Source organism: Lathamus discolor, chromosome 10, assembly GCF_037157495.1.
Source record: "Lathamus discolor isolate bLatDis1 chromosome 10, bLatDis1.hap1, whole genome shotgun sequence".
NCBI lineage: Eukaryota > Metazoa > Chordata > Aves > Psittaciformes > Psittacidae > Lathamus > Lathamus discolor.
Window position 1 is genome coordinate 12,092,403 of NC_088893.1, and position 19,724 is coordinate 12,112,126.

Sequence of the window (19,724 nt, forward strand, 5' to 3'; positions counted from 1 at the left end):
GAAGTAACTTGAAATAAATTGAACAACAGCCATCTTTGTGCTATGGAAAGAATTACTGTTCAGGGACAGCGCAGAAGTAAACCACAAAACCAGCTCTCTGCTGCAAAGCTCAAAGCACTGCAAAACCACATTCCAGCATGAAACAATACCCCTTTGGGGACCAACCACACCAAGCAGCACGATGCACCGAGGACAACTGCTCCTGCAGTGGATCCATGGAGCTCCCTGCACTGAAGTACCACAGAGACCATGCTCCAGCCATCAAAGGGAACGCCAGCTCTGCTGCAGTGGGGATAATAGGTGTCTCTATTAAGTAACTGAGTTTTGCTGTTTCCGCACTGTCTGCTGAAAGTGAAACATAACTTCCAGGCACATGGAACAGCAGAGAGACCCTTTAACCTATATCACAGCAGGCAGCAAAGCCTTAACAGGACAGATTCACATTTCTCCTTCTGCAATCAAGCCCTCCCCCATAGCATGCTGTCCCTACTCCTTTTTCAGACATTCTTCTCCTACTATGCTATCTGTCCTCTTTCATTTCACCTTTCCTTAGCTTTGGGGTTCTCTTTGCTTTAACATTTTTCCTTTTCATTCAGCACAGATGTGTGTCCACAGAACTACTATTCTTTGGATTTTAAAATCAAATGCAAGTGCTGTAGCTGGAAATATTAGTTTCAGCAATAACAACAGCCATCTCCAAGACAGTACCCTTTTCTAAGGGCCAAGCCCTGATCTCAGTTTCTGATACAAGATTCTCATGCTGGAAAAGCCTGGCTATTCAAGAATGGGTAAGATATAATCACTGTTCCCCATATGGAAATCCTAACCACAGTCTTCAGGCCAGTGTTTTGGTGTACTCAAAGCCCGTTGTCCATACAAGCAGACAGATCAAGCAATAATCTTTCTTACCATGTGGGATAACAACATGCAAACCATTTTCTTAGTTATCTGAGCCAAAACATTCTTGTCAGGACTGGAAAAGTTAAACTCATCCATTACCTAAATAGCATTCTATGGCAAGAAGTCATCTTCGAATTATGAAGTCAGAAATTTTTCCGATCTATTGAAACCAACGCTGAATAAGAGAGAAGCAGCAAGAAAAAACTACATGCAGAAACAGAGAAGGTACCTTTCTGATGTCTGTTTTGGCTTGTAAGCCCCAGCCTCGTGCCAGTGTGCGGAAAATCTGTACCTCAGGATACTGTCGCTTGGAGAAGCACTGGTTCTGGCAGCGCTCCCCAGCGGGGCACACCAGGGGGTGGCATTCATAGAGCAACATGCGGTTGATGCACTCGGAGTCCAGGCCACATGGGTTTTCATCTGTTGGTTTGCAGTTGCAACGTGGTATCTCAGACAGGTCTGCGGTGAAGATCTGCACCTTACCCACCGGCCGGTTCACCTTGAACGCACATGCAGGATGTCAGCTCTCAAGAAGAACAGTTACCCTGCTAGTCACTTCTACACCCAACCCTTGTCCACAAGCTGACAGGCTGCAGTGTGAGCTAGTTACAGCGAGGGGCAATAGGACACAAGTACAGATGTGCTTCTGGGCACACTATTTCAAGAGGGGTATGGGGTTAGAAGGAAGAGCTAAGGAGGCTGCAGGTCGCCCATTAGCACCACTGATGCAGTGTGTGTTCTGTGACTCCGGAGAGAAGGGAGGCTGCCAAGTGTCCCCCTCCCATCACCTCTGTGTCTACATCCAACTCAAGTGGCTCAGCGCTCTTGCTGCGTGCACACCATACCTGTGATCAACACCAAACCATTTTCTATGTGGAACAGCACCTTTCCTGGCCTCCTGCATTGAGCCCTTTTCCTCAGCTTTCCCTTACAGTCCTGTTTTGTTTAGCCTGTTACCTTCGAGCTGGTTTGTGCTCTCAGCTGTCACTACCAAAACCAGGCTGTTATGCCCACAACAGAGTGCAGAGGGCCTACCTATGCACCAGGCCACAAGCACTCAGCTTCCTGCCCCACTGTCCTGCAGATAGAAATAAAGAAAAACTATCCAAGGCTGGGGTTGGAAGGCCCGGAGAGGAGCTCAGAGTTAAGGCAAGGAGCTCTCTAAAAACTGCTCCAGAAGGAAGCAGAGTGCAGCACCAGCTGGAGAAGTGACTGGCATGTCTGTGGAGGAACAGGGTCCTTTGGTTTTGGTTAAAGGCAGCAAACACTGGAAAGTGGGCAACAGAGTCAGTACTTTGGAGAGAGACACTGAAGAAAAGCTCCTCGCTGTTCTTTGACTGGGTAAGCAGTACCATTGGCTTCCTCTCCTCCCTCAGAACACAAAAGGAGGGGATCACTTAGCACAACTATTCCAGCCCCCACATTATTTACCTAATTGTACCCATAGAGCAAGGTTTCTATGCTGGCAGCCTGCCTGAGGCTGGCCTGCCCTGGATCCTCCTTCTCCAAAAGCAAACCCTGCAGAAACCCCTGGTTAGCCTCTTCAGCACAGTCTCCACTTCCTCCTAGTACTGCCTCCCACCTTCCTTGTCACTCTTGTGCTCTCCTCTGGTGCTTTCCATCTCTTACTCAGTGACAACACTCACAGGTGCTTTCCATCTCTTACTCAGTGATGACACTTACAGGACTAGGTCAGTCCAGGCAGCAGTGTCCTTGCTGGCTCTGGCACTGCCACTCCAAGTGACCACAGTGTCAGCACGCACAAGTGCCCCGCAGGCCTGCCTTACTCTGAGGCACTGCTAGTTCCAAACCAGCTCCATAACAGGGCAATGCTTGGACTAGCCACAACCCTGATGTCAGGAAGGATCCTAAGTGTATTTTGCAGCAGACTCTCGCGTCTCCCTGGAATGAACTCCCAGGTGCTGATCTCCTTAGAAGGCCAGGACAGGAGCAGACACAGCCAGCTCTGGCTATTCCACCCTGAAACCCTCTCCAGTCCACTGTATGCTCCTGCAAACTGCTTTGCTTTCACAAAGAGCTTGCACTCAACAGGAGCTGCCACGGCTAATAACCATGACAGTTATTATTTATATTAAAAGGATATTTCAAAGGCTCAAAACTGCTTCCAAAGTTCCTTTGTGTTGTGGCCACAGACAACCTTAAAAATACCTTTAATGAGAAACTGTATTTCCTCCTCTGAAGCTGCCTGGCCAATACTGCTGGCGTAGCATTCAGCTATCCTCTTTACACTGTACAGTAACTTATGCAGGATATACCCACCTGCCTAGAAGTCCCAGCTAGACATAAAAAGCACCAGCAGTCAGTAAAACTTTCATAGCTTGCCACATAAAAAAAGGGAAGGAGCTGACAGAGGCAATGAAAAAAGAACACAGTCCTGAGCCACCAGGTTTCTGATCAGTCTGGACCCACATCTCAAGCACATATACCTGCCTGGCCCTAGCCTTCCCCTCAAATCACCTCCATCCTACAGAACTTCAATTCCTGCTCTAGATCTACCACAAAATACAGCCCAAACATGAAGAGTTTCCCCAAAACTCAACAAAATGGCTGATATGATATTCCAGAAGGTACATCAAGCTTTAGTATTTCTCTCCAGTCACCAACTCATACAAGAAGGGATACAGAACAACAGCAGGGATGAAGCAAGATACTGTGAGCTACCATCCTCCACAAAGCTCTGCTCCACTGCATCCTGACCATTGCCTGTCCTGGGATGCCCACCTTGCCATCCGTAGCACACAGCACTTGAGCATACTGTGTATTACTAGCACTCTCCCCTAAGTTCTCAAGGTAGAGACATTTCTTCAGACCACACAACTGATACGGGACAGCACAGAGATGTCCAGATCTGTTCCAGTAAATCAGAGTACCTCTCTTACTAGTCTCCAGCTTCCATACAGCACTGTGCATACATGAATCCTTTCTGTGGAGGATGACTGAAGATGCCAAGAGGACCAAACTGACTTTAAAATGCAGCCAAATGCCCTAACAGTAGCAATGTTTCTGTATACCTGTAAATCACCTGCACCAACAGCTCAAGACTTCTCTTCCACACCTGCCCCACCCCCCTCACCTTGATGTGTTTGTAGGGAGGAGGTTTCTTGTCGTTCTTTTTGTCTTCCTGAAGCTGTCTCAGTTCTTTCTGTGCTTTCAACTCTTCAAATCTTACTGCAGCTTCCTGAAGAGCTATGTGAGAGAATAGGCTGTGTTATGAAAAAGCTCCCTCTGTTCACAGGGAGCTGAGCCAGTGTTCACCCAGTGCTTCCAGTTCCACAAGCAAACCTCCCTGGCTGTGTACTTCAGAGGCAGAGGTTCACCAGGCAGTGCAGTCACAAGAGTTACAGTAAGGAACCTGCCCATGTATGATGAAGCATCCGAACTGTCAGGCAGCTGCATTCACAGCTCCCAAGTGCATTTTTATATAGAGGTAATGATTGTATTTGACACAGGGATGCTGACAAAGCAGCAGCTCACTCAGATTTAGAGTGGCTACATCAGAGCTGGAGAAGTATTCAAGATCTGCACACCCTTCTCCCTCTCTGGGGGTCAGACCAATGAACATTCTGAGTGCACTAGATGACAGATAAGCAGCAGCTCATTCTACAAATTTAACTTCACTTTTCACTCTTAAGAAAATCTCTCTGTTCCAAGAAAGTCACTTCTGCAAATGGGAATGAAGAGATAAAGAACATGCACCTCCGGGGACGAAGACAAGTTACCTTTTTTGTATATGCCATCCACGCCCTTTCCCATCTTGTCTTTGCTGCTCACATCACCTTCCATGTAAGGGAACACACGGGCCTGGTGAGTCCACAGGTAATCCTTGGAGCCGAAGAACAGCACAGGGAACTCACCGATGTCATGTTTCATTTTCTGAATGTTGACAGGAATTGTCCTAGGATGGCAAATCTCCGCTGGCCACCACCTGCAACACAGGGAAGGGCTGATGAAATAGCTGGACTCCCAGCTTCCAACCAACTCTGAAGTACACTACTTCATGGACACATGGGGAAAAAGTGTGTGAACGCTATCAGTGCGGGTGGGGGAGACAAGAGGCTACTGGAGGAGAAAAGTACACATTTTACCAGCCACTACTTGAACAGAAAAAAGCCAGAGGCTGCTGGCACTGTACCCTGCGGAGAGGAGCAGCTTCTCACCTCGATCACCATGAGCACTGCATGAAGAAGGGATGAGGACAACTCTGTTCTACCTTCACCTACCTGTAGCGCCCAACTTTCACCCAGACTACTTCCTTGTAGTGTGGCTTTTTGCCTGCCTTGCAATCATTACAATACCAGCTTCCCTCTGGCATCTCAATGTTTAGACACTCACGGTGAAATGCAGCTGGGCACGACTCACAGCATAAGAGGCTGCCCCCTGCAAAGAAAAGGAGGAGGATTTCATCAGTCACTGTGCAGAAGCCCTGGACTCCACACTTCCAGAGAGACACAGCTGAGAAAATGGCACGATGCTCTTCTGCACACCCTTTTCAAAAGTTGTGCCCTACCCATTCTGCAGAAAGAATCCTTGTAAGGATCCAGAAAAGTCCTAGCCTTAAGCTGGACTGAAACTGGAATGTGTAAGAAAGCAATCTGTTCTCTGCAGATCTCACTGGCACGCTCCGAGTGGTCAAAGCTTCTGCCTCTCTAACAGCTTCTTGTGCGGGCATTCCCTGGTGAGAGGGGGCCCAGCACAGACCATCTCACCTTCCGAGCAGACAAAGCACCAGCTGACGTTGACATGCTCGTGGTTGCGGCAGCCCCGTCGTGCAGTGAAGTGGTTGGGGCAGATGATGCTGTTGGAGGCGAGCACCACAGAGCCAGCAGCAAGGCAGAAGTCGTTGGAGTGGTACGCAACGGGACACCGCACACAGCGCATCAGGCGGCCTAGGACCAGAACATGTTGGGAGCACACTGAGCCTCTAAAGGACAATAATTTCTTGTTTCTGGCTAAAACCAGCCTCTATTGATACCTACACTCAAAACATCAACTGTAGGGTTAAAAGGAAACTGACCTTTTCTACTGCCTGACCATGACATCCTCACTAGATTCTTAAGTTATTTAACAAAATATAAATAGAACTAGGAATATCCTTTATATTTGTATATAACATATATAAAATTGTTATTATTTAGAAGTGAAAAACTTCCTGCATGAAGAGTTCACAGACTGGGACTGCTTCCTATCATACGCAAATAACTAGTAAATCAGCTCAGACAGTAATTACAGGGGGGATGTTCCAAGCACTTGGCTGCACATAATGAAACCAAACTGCGCAGCTTCTGAAAACATCAGCACTTGCCTCTCCACTTTATCAGATTTTACCCTGAAATTCCAAACTGGAGAATTCAGAATTGCGCCCACGGGCCTAATTTAACCCAAGGTTTTTGAGCGCCTGTTTTCAGTTCCTCACAGGAAACCATAAACAAGAAGAGGTGGGAGGAAACAGGTACATCTGACCACTGAGAAGCAGCAGCCAGAAGAACACAATGTAATGTTCAGTGGGGAAGCTGTCAGCTGTGGGCTTTAGGCCTGTGTTGTCTTCTACATCAGATACTGGTATGTGGTGAAAAAATCCCCCCCAAACACCTTTAACACAGACCCTGAGGATAAAAATTGAGCTGGTCTTATTGTCACTCATCTTAAGATACCACGGATTTAAAGTAAGGCAGCTTGAGAAGCAGATATACAAGACAAACACATAAACGTTCTAAGTTTAATCATGTGAGATAAAGGTCAAGGTTCTGCTGCCAACAGCTCAAACAAATATTTGCCCGAGTCTCATCCCAAGGGTGTCACTACAAGACAAGAGTTTGCACTATAAAAAAGGAGAACTACAACAAGATCGTAGTTTTTACTACATTGCTCTCTGTGTTATTGTCTCCATAGCCAGTGCTGCTAAGCAGGCACCATTTGCAGCATTAGCACACTGAAAAGTAGGTAGGAGAAACATGAGTGCCAGTACAGCTCCAGAGACTTATTCAAAAAGCCAGAGGCAATGTGGCACCGTTGGATGTGCAGGCATCCAGGTGTCTGGATAGAGGAGAATATTTTAGTGCCGTGTCTGACCATCAGGAGTGCTGATGAGCAGTAACCTCGCACATTGACACCTCCCTTTCCGCTCCCCTGGGAGAAGCTATTCCTCCCTACAGCAAAGCACTGTGTCAAGGACAGAAAATCCACTTAAAGAGCTAGTGGACCAGACATGAAACAAAGAAAAGGCTTCTGACCACATCTCCTAGAACATCCTCCAAGATTTTGGTACCTTTAGATGCAGAGATGTTTGTTGGGTTAGCAGCGTGACAAGTCATGCAGATGTGCAGGGAGCATCGGAAGCCCTTGTTCTGCAAGACTGTGGGTGGGTACTTCTGTATGCAGGCTTCATGGTAGTACTTCCCACAGAGGGGCAGCAAGCACCGTTTTACATCTTCCCCACAGCTCTTGCACACAAAGCAGGTATGGACCCCTGGAGAAAGAGCAGCAGATGCAACATCAGTCACACGAAAGGACTAAATGAAGATCTGTCACTTCCACCAGGCTACATACGAGCACAGCACAACTTTCCAACCGGCTCTACCTATCCCAAAGCACAGGTCTCTGCAGCAGGTTCACTTTGCCTGCAGCTGCAACAGAACTCCAGATCAAATAAAAGTATTATTCTAGCTGTGATATCAGCCAAGGGAACAGTATGAAGAAAACCAAAACCTGACAACCCTACTTAAGACATTCCCACATTTCCAGCCTGCTCCAGACTCATCCTCCCCACCAGCCCTCTCTCCTTAGTCCCAGCTAAAAATTTCCCCTTCTCTTTCCCAGGATTTCATGAATCCTGGACATTCATTCACTTCTTCACACCCCACATGTCTGAATCAACAGCAAGACCAATTAACTAGAAAGTCATTATCAAACATCAAGCCAATAATCAGAGGACTGAAAGCTAGCTAGTGGCTCTACTGCAGGCACAATACTATGGCAAAGGAAGCACCAGCAAGCACCCTGTCCTGCACTCACAAAAGCTGCCCTACCTGTGGAACACTCATTGCAGATGAATTTGCCCTTTGGCATCTCGGAGAGCCCAAGGCACTGCAGGTGGAAAGCACCACAGCACTGTGCCTCACACAGCAACAGCTCCCCCGGCTTCTCGCAGATCTGCAGAGAAAGAAGCACAATGTCAGCTCTGAGCATCCCCCTTCCCAACTCATCCCACACAGCAGCAACCCATCTGCTTGCCAGCAGGGATCAGAAAAAAAGCTAAGCTTTCCTCGTATCAGTTAGGTCAGGTGGTTTGTGCACCACCACTGCCATTTGCCATCCAGTCCTTGCTACCATGCGTCGGCTAAAATGAATCCTATGTTGGTTGCATCTCTCTAAAAACCTGTGAACTTCAGCAGGAGGGGAGCAAATTGCAGAGAAAAGGCTCAATTCAGAGAATTAAAGAGCTGGTTAATTCTACAAAAGCACCTTGAGGCTACCTGGGCTTATCTGGACCAGATAATCCCAGGTATGTTCCAGAACTTGCACAAAACCACTTTAGAATGGTTAAGTTTCAAAGAGATTTCTTCCAGGACACTACCTGACACACATTCTCCTTGAGAGCTGCTCCTCCTCCACGCTCCCCCTGCATCTTTTTAGATGAAGGCACGCCATGGTCGTTCTCTGACCCTTCTTCATTTCCCTCTTTGGGACTGGCAGCAGTCCCATGAACTGATGTCTCCCCCTTTAAAAAGAAATCCAGAATCAGGGATGTCAGTGGGTCCTGTCCACTTCGAAATGACAAATTCAGCCATTAAGCACATAACAGAGGTTTGGCAGCTGGTCTGTATGTTACCCACCCTGGAGACGACATCCCCCATACAGTTCCACCAAAAGACAAGAAAGGAAAGAGCTCTTAAATTACTACATCATTAAAAAAAACACACACTCAACACAATTACTTTTCTGTGCGTAACCCCCCTCTGAGGAAAAAGTCATGGCTGAGGGAAAAAAGGTATTGCCCTGCATAGGAACAAATGAGGCAGGCTGGGATAGTCTGAAGCATCCTGCAGGCACTGGAAATGCAAATGAAAAATTTTATTACAGCTGGCATCCAGCAAATGAGCCAGACATGCCCCCACTTCGTCTCTGTACATTTTACCTCCATGTATAGGCACAAATAATAGGCACAGAAGTACTCAAGTGCCTGTGTTAGCAAGAACTAGCTGGTCAACACCAAAGTGAACAGTGCAGCAGAGCACTTACACCACCACCCTGCCTGTGAGTCTTTCATAAGCATCTGTCCTGTATGAGTATCAGAGTGCTGACTTATATCTACTGGTGAAAGAGCATCCTGCTAGGAACATGAGTTTCCAAAGATAAAGGCCAACCTCACCCTCATGGGCCAAGTCAATAGGCACCCCAAGGTCAAAGGACACCTTACAGTGTGCTCATAGGACCTGCCCAGACACTGTTAGCTGAAGGAGAGCAACAGGTATCCTTAAGACCTACTACAAAACACTGCAACCCTGCCTTCCATTTTCTCAGGACAGGCAATCAAGAGCTAAGAAGCACGATCCCACCAACTTCCAGACCCCTCTAGTACAGTCTAGGCAACACAACAGTATGTGTTGCCTAGTATGCCTTAAGGGCCATTGATGCTGCACCAATGGGATGCCTTTAGCCAAGTGTTTTGAGCAAGAACATTTTAAGGACTCTGCCATTTTTTCAATACCCCAGCTCACTGCAGTTAGCTGAGTGATCTCAGTGTGCATGTGGCAGTCCCTCCCTGGGTCACCAAACCATACCGACTGTCTGTTGTACAACTGAAAGACCTTGTGAGGAATACAAAGTGCTGCAGCAGCAGCAGCCACCACTCTCATACTTTCAAGCCTGCTTGGTGGCAGATGTTCAGCTAACCATTATGAGGGAGTTTTGCACCATTTTCCATATGAGAAAGCATCAGTCTGAGCTATGGTGCTACTAAAGCTTGTAAGGTTAACTGAATGCCCTCTAAATGCATTATTATCCTGCGAAAAATAAGGACATAAGGATCTCCCAAAGTTTAAAGCTGGAAGAACCTGGAGCTGAGATTCTAGTCAGATAATGATGCCTCTTTTGCCTGGTGCTTTATTTTGTTGGTTGCTTTTGCTTGTTTTCCCTGAATAAAGCAGTATGTTTTATTTTGGGATATTTTAAAGCCATGTGAGTTCTGTGGAGCAGTGATGTACAGGTGCACTGGCAGTATATTAAAGCACACAATACAAAGATAAATGTTATAAATTGCCTTTATTGAGAACAAAAAGAGCAAAGTCCCAGCTGCGAACTACTGCCAGTCCAACATCCCATACAGTGTAGAGCCTATGATCACAGTCTCACTGGAAGGCTAGCAGTGATGCAGCCTGTGGGATACTGATAATGAGCACATAAGCTGCTGCCACCCTACCACACAGCCCTGGCAAAGGGAAGGGAAATGTCTCTATGGCATTGGTAAAAAGATCATCTAAAACCACAACAGCCAGCTTTGCCTTTATACGCAATAGCATCTTCTCAAGCTAACTGCTATGATACTTCTGCTCTTGCAGCTCTATTTCTCCTAGGAATTATGAGGTTTGCAGCAAGGCAACCCTCTGGCCCAAACACTTGCTTTGGTTCCTGGATGCTCCAGGAGCTGCACCAGCCACTGGTGCTCCAAGGACTGGTTACAGCTCAGGTACTCCTATTCCTACACAGGTGCTCCCTCTTCTGCTCAGCTCAGCAGTGACCTCAGGGTTGCAGGGGTCACTGTAACGAAGAACAAGAGCAGGGTTAATCAGCTACTGGAATGGGCAAACAATGTCAGCTACAGCTTCTGCTTATGCTGGGGCCCCGGTGTTACAGACACAAAGTGGTATCACCCCTCTCACAGTCCCCAAGGTCCCTGTCAGGAGAGGCAGGGTGCTGGTAAACAAGCACCACCCGTCCTGTGGTCAGTGGCACTGGCTTCCTGCTGTAGCTAAGGTTTCAAAACAGTGTTTTGGAAGCAGGACATACACACAGAAATTTGCTACAGACAAGAGGTATGAGGGATTTAGAACTGGCTCATCTTTCCATCTTTCTGGCCACTTTCTAACACAGCTGTTAGGACACCTTGGTTTGAACCCTGATAGCCACGTTTCACACGTTAATGGAATGCGAAACTAAAACGCATCTACGAGTCACACAACAGCAACTCCCTCTTCAGATGTGAAAGGATGTGCCAGCAGCAATGCTGCCTTAACAACTGGGCCCGCACTGCTCAGTGTGGCACAGCATGCTCTAGCCCTGCTCTTTCAGCCTAAACCCATCCTCTCTGGTTCTGCGAACAGCTGTCCAGTCTGCACATTTCACATGCCAGGATCTTAGCCTCAGATCCAGCCTCTGCTCCCAGAACCGCACAGGGAAGGGAACGTCAGAGCTAGGCAGGACGGGTAAGGCCAGATACTTGTGCTTTGTGAACAGGGAGAAGCGGATTGCCATTCAAGGCCATCACTCAAAAGACCTGTCACACTGCTTCCCCTTCCTTCCTCTACCCAGCACAAGTACTGCAAAACTACATACCTCCTACAGAGGGCAGGTCTCTTTATCCTGGGTCTTCTTCCAGAGCTACCTCTTGCTGCTGTGTCTGGCACATCCTCAAAATGCCTGTTCTTTGACACAGCCTGACCTTGGCTCACAACCTTGACAATCATTTCAACAGCGTTTTCCATTCCCTTCTCTCAGTCTCTTGCTGCCCTGATGTTGTAAAACTTGCACTCCTGGCTCCACAGACAAACAAGGACAGAGAAAGCTGCTTAGTTCAGCCCAGGCGGACGTGCTTTCCTATGCCCTCTTTTCCTCAGAGGGCAGGTGGATCCAAGGCTTCACTGCGTTGCATCATCAGACTGCATATATTTCTTCTAGCACCACTGTTCAGCACAAAGTGGAGCTCCTTATCTGGTGTGTGGAAAGCCACTTAACGGATCAGCTTGGTCCAAACTCCTCATGAAAGCACAACTGCATCTCCACAGCACCCCAATACTTACCAGTACCCATGCACTCACCTAAGCCAAGGGGTGAACACTCACCACAGTGGCTCAAGAGACAACCACAGAGAAATGGATGCTGGCAAAAGGTGCCAAGCATTGCCTTTTATTTCTGGCATGGTTTACCATACCTAACTTCAGGTATTCAACACAGATATCTAAGGCTGGAGGCAGTTAAGACTCCCTGGGCTTCCCCTGCAGTGAATGGTGAGTGCAGGATTCAGAGCCATGGCCTAGCTACTTTGCAGCTCTGCATCTTCCCTATAAAAGATTCACAGAGAATGTGCTGTCTCTTAGTGGGTACCTAACAACAGACAGTGTTAACTGCCCCCTCCCAGCACTGGCGGAGATATCTGTACAAGCTTCTTTGACATGATTCCAGATGAGCATACTTCAGCAAGAGCACTAACACCATCACAGGAAGGCTTGCAGAGCCCAGGAGTATTACCCCACTTTATCAACCCCAACAGAAACAACCACTTCAGAAAGCAGTAGCAGCAGGGTGGTTGCCATGTCTTTAAGGGGTGTGAGGTTTGTGCTCTCCTGGAAGCTGTATTACAACAACAAATAGAACAATATATGTCTATAATTGGCTCCTGAAATACATACTGACTATCCTGACAGAACAGCCTGCTCCTGAACCTGGGCCACTGGAAGTGAGAGGCGATGGCGAGAGGCCCAGCCGTGTCCTGCCTCTCCCAGGAAAAGTCTTGCTTCCCCTACACCTGGCTCATTCCTAAAAGGCAAAACGTGCTTGTCAGAGATATTTGTATGCCAACTCTACTGGGATGCAGTAAAAGGGAGCCACCCCAGTTATCCCCTTCTGCTGGATGGCAGAATGTAATCAAGAGGCTTCTGTGAGCAGTCACAGACAGGTCCATCCACTCCCTCCAATGTGCTCCTTAGCTCACACTGCCATGCGGGTGCAAGCAGAAGGAGGAGTGGAAGTCCACAGCCTAGGGCTTGTGCATCATACTGGTGTGGGAAAGATTCCCACCACCACCACCAGAGAAGACCTTTTACAGTAGTTAGACCTTCTGAGGTGCAAAGCAAGATGCCAGGCTAACCCTGGTTCCACCAGAACAGAACAGACTCTCTCCAGGAGAATCAGCTGAGCAGCAGCTTAAAAACTGAGCCCGAGTTAAGCAGTCATCACAAAACAGCTACTGAATCAAGTTGGTATCTTCAGCTTCAATCCCAACTCATGAAAGTACATCAGTGGGATAACTCCCAACAGACACACCACCCAGACAAAGATGCACTGGCCTAGGCTCTGCAAAGTGCCCTGGGAAGTAGCAGACAGGTTACAGAGCTGATAGTGTGTAGGAAGACACAACAGTACCTCAGAGTGTGGGGTCTCCCCCTGCCCCTCCTCATTTCTCTCCTTCTTGGAATGCGCTGCAGTAGAGGTATGGCGCTGTCTCTTTCGCTTCCGCTGCTTCTCCAAGAGTTTTTCAGAAGCTGGGATGTAATGGAAAAAACAGTCAAGGAAAATGCAGAGAAATTACTCCCTTGATGCAGGCGCCACCGGCAAGTTTTACACCCTTTATGAGAGCTTCAGGCTGGATCCTGCTGTCTTTGAAGGCATAAGGGCTGGGGTAATACCAGCCTGCAGGCAGCCTGCCCTCTCTCCTGTGACCATCAGAGGACCACCAATTCACACTGGTTTCAGCTTCTTTTTCTAAGCTGCTGAACAGTATCACTGACTTTCCTGAGGCAGCCCCCAGCATGAAAGAAGAAACACTACCAACACAAAGCTTACACATAGCTAATAAAACACTGGTAACTACCTCCTCCCACATGTCACCAACAGTCTTCACTTACCTTCTCCCAGGTCTGACAAGTGGGCTGGTGAGTAGAGCTCAGAGCTGTCACTCTCTGAAAGGCCAGTACCCTGCAAGTACACAACAGAGTCAAGTCATCAGATGCAAATCAGAGATGGAGGTTCCTCAGCCATTCAAAGCCCTTATGAACAACTGCAACATGTAACTTACGGCTCGGGTCACAAATTCATCAGTGATTAGAGACTTTACAAGAAAACATTCGCTTAGTGTGTGCAATAGATCCCACATGGAAAAGTCAGCCCCTGGGCAGGGAGAGGAATGCTGAGTCTGCTCCGTATTGTGCTCCCGAGCATCATCCACTGTTTCCTGGACTCTCCCAGGAAGGCTGCTAACACCCTGTAAGCTGCTGGGAAGAGAGAATTGCTTCTGGTTTTACACTTTCATGGAGCTCAAGTCTGAAATACACCAGCCTCTGCATTACTGCAACCATGATAACTGTATTAAGGCTGTGCCACACAAAGAGAAAAAGGAGGAAAACGGTTATTAATCAACCTTAGAAACAATAGCCACAAGTCTTGTGCAGATACTCCACCTTTTTGTAAGTCACTTTTTTTCCAAGCCATGTCACTGAATATCAAGTGTTTAGTGGAGAAAAGCAGCATTTTGAGAAAAGCAGCATTTTCTTTTAAAATCTGCACCAATCACAGTATGCTACATGTAATACAACTCAAGCCTCTATCCTGCTACAGGCTCTGCACTTACGTACCACTCACCAGCTCACTTGGGAAGGTAACAAAGGAAACACTGCTCAGAGGAAATCTGATGGAAAAGGACAAAGCCTTAAATTCAAGCTCAAGCTGAACCACAACAGTGACAGAAAGCCTCTGCGCACAACATTTCTGCTCACACCTTCCCAGCCAGCATCCAGATGACTCTTTTTCCATATAAACTGATGAAAAGATTTTACAGCCAAGACTACCCCATCGCCAGTACAAGTCGGGAGGGGTGGGGAACACATCTATGTTCAGGAGATTTCTTCATTATAACACAGCAACCAGCACCCTTGGGAAGGGTGGACCTTTGCTCCTGGGCCACAGCCAACAAGAAAACCACAGCCCATTGCACTGTGTCTCATTCAGCAGGGTCTGCTGTCTAGGCTCGTTTTCTATCTGGTTTTCAAAAGAGCTGGAAGGAAAGTACCTTCTTTGGGGGAGTCCACTCCTCCTTCTTTGGCATAAAGGCAGTGTCCAAATCATTGGATTCCAAGAGCTTTTTAGTAGGCTTCCTCTGACGTTTGCTTTCGAAGTTTCCTGAAATGAAACTCTTCACATCAGATAACCACGTTTTTTTTTCTTACCTTCAGACTGAACCATTAACCAAGTATCAGCCAACAGTTCAAAACAACCAGCTTCACCCTGTCTCTGTGATCATAAGCTCCTTGGGCAGAGGTGCCAATCACCTGTTTCTGTACAACTTCCAGAGAAATGGACCTCAGTCTGCCATGCCCTTCGGGTAAACCTCAATATGAAAATCCACCCACAGAAGAGTCAATGCCAGCAGGTAACCATCCTGGCAGCACAATTCAGACCACGATTTCCCAATCACTTTGATCTGGCATAAACCAGTCCTACCACTGACAAATCAGCCCTGCCTCCACTCCCACGCTACTCACACCAGGATTCATGCTGCACATAGTAAACAGACTAAAGGACATGCTCCTGGTTAGAAGTACCTGGGAAAAGACACCCCAAACAAACTAGCTGTAACCTGCACCATTTCCTACTCAAGGTTTTTGCTGGCACTCATAAGGTAACAAATTGCTAGACCTAGGCTCATCCACACTGATTTTGGCAACGGTATAGACTTAGAACGACCAACAAAAACAAAGCTATGAGTGCAAGACACTCCACAGAAACAGCCTGCTTCCCATCCCACCCTGTTCATCTGCTTGCTTTATCAGCCTTGGCTGTGTCCTTTCCATGACAACACTTATGCATCGGACACCTGATGGAGTGAACACCATGGCATCATCCTCAAAGCAGGACTGCCAACACAGAGCTTGGGCTCCATGTGCCTCAGGCAAGAGGCAGGTTTTCTCAGAGCCAAGCAACTTCTGCACATTGGATGTCTATTTCCACTACTGCACTCTGTACTTTTCTCCTGCACCTCCAACCTGAGGTTCACATCCCCAGTTTGGCTTCCTTTAATCCTCTGCAACTTTCCCTTTCCATCTGACACCCACAAGCCCTCAAAGGCAATCCCTCTCCCCTGAAACATAACAGGCTGACCTCCCAGTGACTGTATCTTTCTGCTTGGTTTAATGTTTCTGACTGACCATAGGCTCTTCAGAACATGCATAGTGTTGCCTCCAAGTTAGCACAGCCAGAACACCAGGGCTTTAACCCTGTACATGCCTTTAGATGCTACCAGAGAATGAATGCACTGCAAAGTAGACCCCAGTACCAACTCTTCTGGAATAGGGAAAAGCCCATCAGATCACACTCACTTTTTGTATACTGTGCCTTACTGAAAGCCAAGACCCTGGCTTGCTGCTACCACAAGTCTCCAACAATTTCTACAGCAATTTTTCTTAGAAAGAAAGGAAAAAACGTCTTCCAGAAAAAAATAGTCTTTCCAGACGGATTTCTGTGCCACAATTACTGGAGTTCATTAGGAGAACAAAATATCCCCCCATGAGCTCTGCAGATTAGACTGCATATAAACCTCAGCACAGCAACGTTCATCCAAAAGGTTTTAACGGCAGCAAGAGACCTTCAAGCTAAAGAAGTGCCACTGTTTGCATGGAAAGGACTCGGAGAAGGAGCTGTGACTTTCTTCTTTTGGACAAAGCAGTATTCCCTGCCAGGACCTAAGGAAGACACGCTACAGAAAGCTATTAGCATAAGTGTAATCATCCAGCTCCCTGGGCTACCCACTGCACCTGACCTCTCACCCATTCCAGCACCAGCAGTGGTCATGAATGCAGCAAAGCGAAACCAAACTAACTGATCAACACCTACGAACCTTTTCACACTGACTGAAGCAACAATTTCTGCTGAACTTGTGATATTACTCATTTGTGGGAGCAGAATCACACCGCCTCCCACTTACCTGATTTCACGAATCTCTCTTCTGCATCTGGAGAAGCAGAAACTTCAGAAGCATCTGAGGAACACAGCACCAGCTCCAGAGATTCTGAAGGTCCTTCTAGAAGTTGATCAGTGGGATTAGTGGAGTGGGATCCTAGTTCTGATAAGGAGCACTCTGCTTCAAGGATGGGAGGGGACTCTTTGGTTGAAGATGGAGTTGAAACCAAAGGACTGGGCCCCCGCTGGGTAGCTCTGTCAGGACTGCACTGTGCAGGAAGACCTCCTTCAAACTCAGACCTCACCACAGAGTTCACCTAGCATAGTGAAACACGTTGGTGAAAACATTCCTCCTGCACAGCACCACACAGAGCAAGAACACTCAGCCAGCAAGAACGCATCAAAAGCACACAGACCGGAGCGCAAGAGCAATAACCATGAAGAGCACGTTGGCCTTCACCCACCTTTTGCGCTTGCTCCTGGCCCTTTTTTGATTTTTTCTTGGGTGCAAATAAGTGATCATATTCTTCTGCATATTCCAGAAGCCGTTTACTTGGCTTTCTAAGGCGTTTCCTCTCTGAATGTACTAAGAAAAAGGAAAGCAGCTTCAAGACTTTGTTTCTGAGATGATCATAAGACAAAATGATCCTCGTGATCTCTAAATATTAGTTGTTTCTGCCCTCCCTTCCAGGGGCTCCATGTGGGAAGAGCCCTGGTACTTGTTTTGCTGATACAGCCTTATAATTTTTGAGCTATCTTCCACAACCCTGAGATGGCAGGTGGGATTTCTAAGGACCTAAGGGACTTCATGCAGTTCAGATAAGAAAGCAAAAAACAGGTATCTGAGAGGCTCCTGGCATTTCACCCACCATCTCCCTAAACAAACTACATCCAACCTTCTTGCAGTACTTTTACCGAAACCTGAGACCATTAGCAACCCAAGACTCATGATGTTACTTTGCTGTTAACCCAAACTCCTTCGGGTTTAGAGCAGGGACACAGGAAAGCGCTGTTTTCCCACCCCACAGCTCAGTCACTAGTCTCACTCGTAACACATGAGCCTAACTCCTTCCCTTCCCCTTCTCCCTGGCATGTTTCTGTATATACTACAAGAGCCTTGTATTCCCCATCTGCTGCTGCCAGCCCAGTTATTGCCTTTGCTTCTCAACAATAGATTCCACAATGAGATCAGGGAGCAAACAGTCCTTGCCAGCAAGGCAAGGGCTCCCGCATCTCTGAGTTTGCACAATGATGCACCACTGCCAAGGAAACCCAGTAGCAGGTATTTATTTCCTCAACACAAACCTAACCACCCGTGCTGCACCATCTCAACAACCCGCAATACAGCAAGATCCAAAAGAGAGCCCTGATGCTCTACGCCACCGCTACTCAGCAAGCTGCAAAAGAAAGATGATGCAAATTTATGTCTTTTCCTCACATCCTGAAATACCTCTGACTTCTGTTTTGTATTGTCAGAAGATTTCTTCTAGTCACAAAAACATTTGTGGTCTCTCCTGGAAGTTTAGGAACAAACAATAAATATTCTCTTCGCTTCTTTTCACATGTAGGAGGTGTGGCTTTTTAATCTTTAAAACAGAAGGATTCTATACCAAAGCATTCCAGTGCAACACTTCAGAACAGGGATGTTGGATGAGATTGCTACACTTTATTGTGGCTTTGTGGTTAAACAAGTATGTAAAAGTCAAACTTGGCCAAAAGAGAAGGAAAAACCTTCTCAAACACAGCTACTTTCAACCTCTAGCAACGCTCTGCACAGGTGTCTGGGTGAAATACACATTTCACATAACACAGCTATAGGATGAGGATCCTCACTGGGAAACTATTCAGAGCCCTGAAGCCATGCAGCAGAGCACACTGCACTGCGCCAGGAGGGCTGGCTTAGCTGCCTTTTTCTCCCAAAGCAAGTCATGTACAAGAATCCCAAGTGCAGTCTGGCACTGCCAAATCACACACCTGACAGAACCATTAGTTATAAAAATGGTTTACATCAGCGAACTTGACCAAATTTTCACTTCTGCCTGATTTGCACTAAATCACACTGCAAAGTTTGTACCAAAAATATGCCAAATGTCACTATTCAGCTACGATGATGAAGTCATAGTTTGAGCTTAGTGGAAATTAGACAGTTGTAACTGCAATCTGTTGTGATTTCTTACACTGACACTCTGCCTGCTGCAGACAAGGATTAGCCACGTCTTCTCAAAACACTGGCAGAGGAAGTGTATTCTGTAAGCTGCAGCTGGTCTGACTTCCAGCATTGTTCTCTCTACTATGTAACTGGCCTTGTCTGATAGAAAAGGAAGGCTGGTTTTCACAAACGGACTTTTCACAGCATTAGAGATTTACTTACTCCCACCAGCACACTGGGGATATTACTGCAGTCCAGACAGCTCCTCACACATCTCCAATGCCTCCCTATGGCACATCTGCATTGATAAGCTTCAGATGTGCTTCAAGGCTCATGTACTATTTGGAGCACGAAATCAGGTTACACTTCAGTTGATTTGCCACTTTTGCAAGCAAACCCAGGCCCTCATTGTCACTACATCCCTCCATGCAGCACCAGGACAGCCCTGTGCTGCTCTCCACCAATGCCACCTTACCCAAGAGCCTACTCCTTCCTCTCCTAACGTTACTACTTCTTAGCAGTTCTTCTCTGGCTCTCTCTGTAGACTTGCATCTTCACCTCATACAGCAACATTATAGGGAACCTTCAATGGCGAAACCACCAGGAAGCTGAGAACCTGGCTGCATCTTGGTGCAAATGAGGAACTCACTCCCTCCAGTGGGCTGTGACACTCCTGCGGCAGAGCCCTGACAGCCGCAGAACAATGTGCATCCTATCACCTGCTCTGTGAAGATTTAAGTCCTCAAAACCACACAGCCACAGCAGTCAG

The 19,724-nt window shown here is 47.2% G+C and overlaps 1 protein-coding gene across 4 annotated transcripts in view; it reads right to left on the reverse strand.

Moving 5' to 3' along the window:
• The window catches only part of NSD1 (nuclear receptor binding SET domain protein 1), a 63,585-nt gene that overhangs the window by 17,856 nt on the left and 26,005 nt on the right, over window positions 1–19,724 (reverse strand). For all 4 annotated transcript variants that reach the window (XM_065690275.1, XM_065690274.1, XM_065690272.1 and 1 more), the window contains 13 exons: window positions 17,271–17,392; window positions 16,832–17,123; window positions 14,921–15,030; window positions 13,761–13,830; window positions 13,279–13,397; window positions 8,495–8,638; window positions 7,947–8,070; window positions 7,187–7,387; window positions 5,628–5,807; window positions 5,142–5,298; window positions 4,641–4,846; window positions 3,995–4,107; window positions 1,130–1,399 (listed from right to left, as the gene is read on the reverse strand). In XM_065690275.1, the coding sequence (XP_065546347.1) occupies window positions 1,130–1,399; window positions 3,995–4,107; window positions 4,641–4,846; window positions 5,142–5,298; window positions 5,628–5,807; window positions 7,187–7,387; window positions 7,947–8,070; window positions 8,495–8,638; window positions 13,279–13,397; window positions 13,761–13,830; window positions 14,921–15,030; window positions 16,832–17,123; window positions 17,271–17,392 (2,108 nt within the window). The remainder of the gene's footprint in view (window positions 1–1,129; window positions 1,400–3,994; window positions 4,108–4,640; window positions 4,847–5,141; window positions 5,299–5,627; window positions 5,808–7,186; window positions 7,388–7,946; window positions 8,071–8,494; window positions 8,639–13,278; window positions 13,398–13,760; window positions 13,831–14,920; window positions 15,031–16,831; window positions 17,124–17,270; window positions 17,393–19,724) is intronic.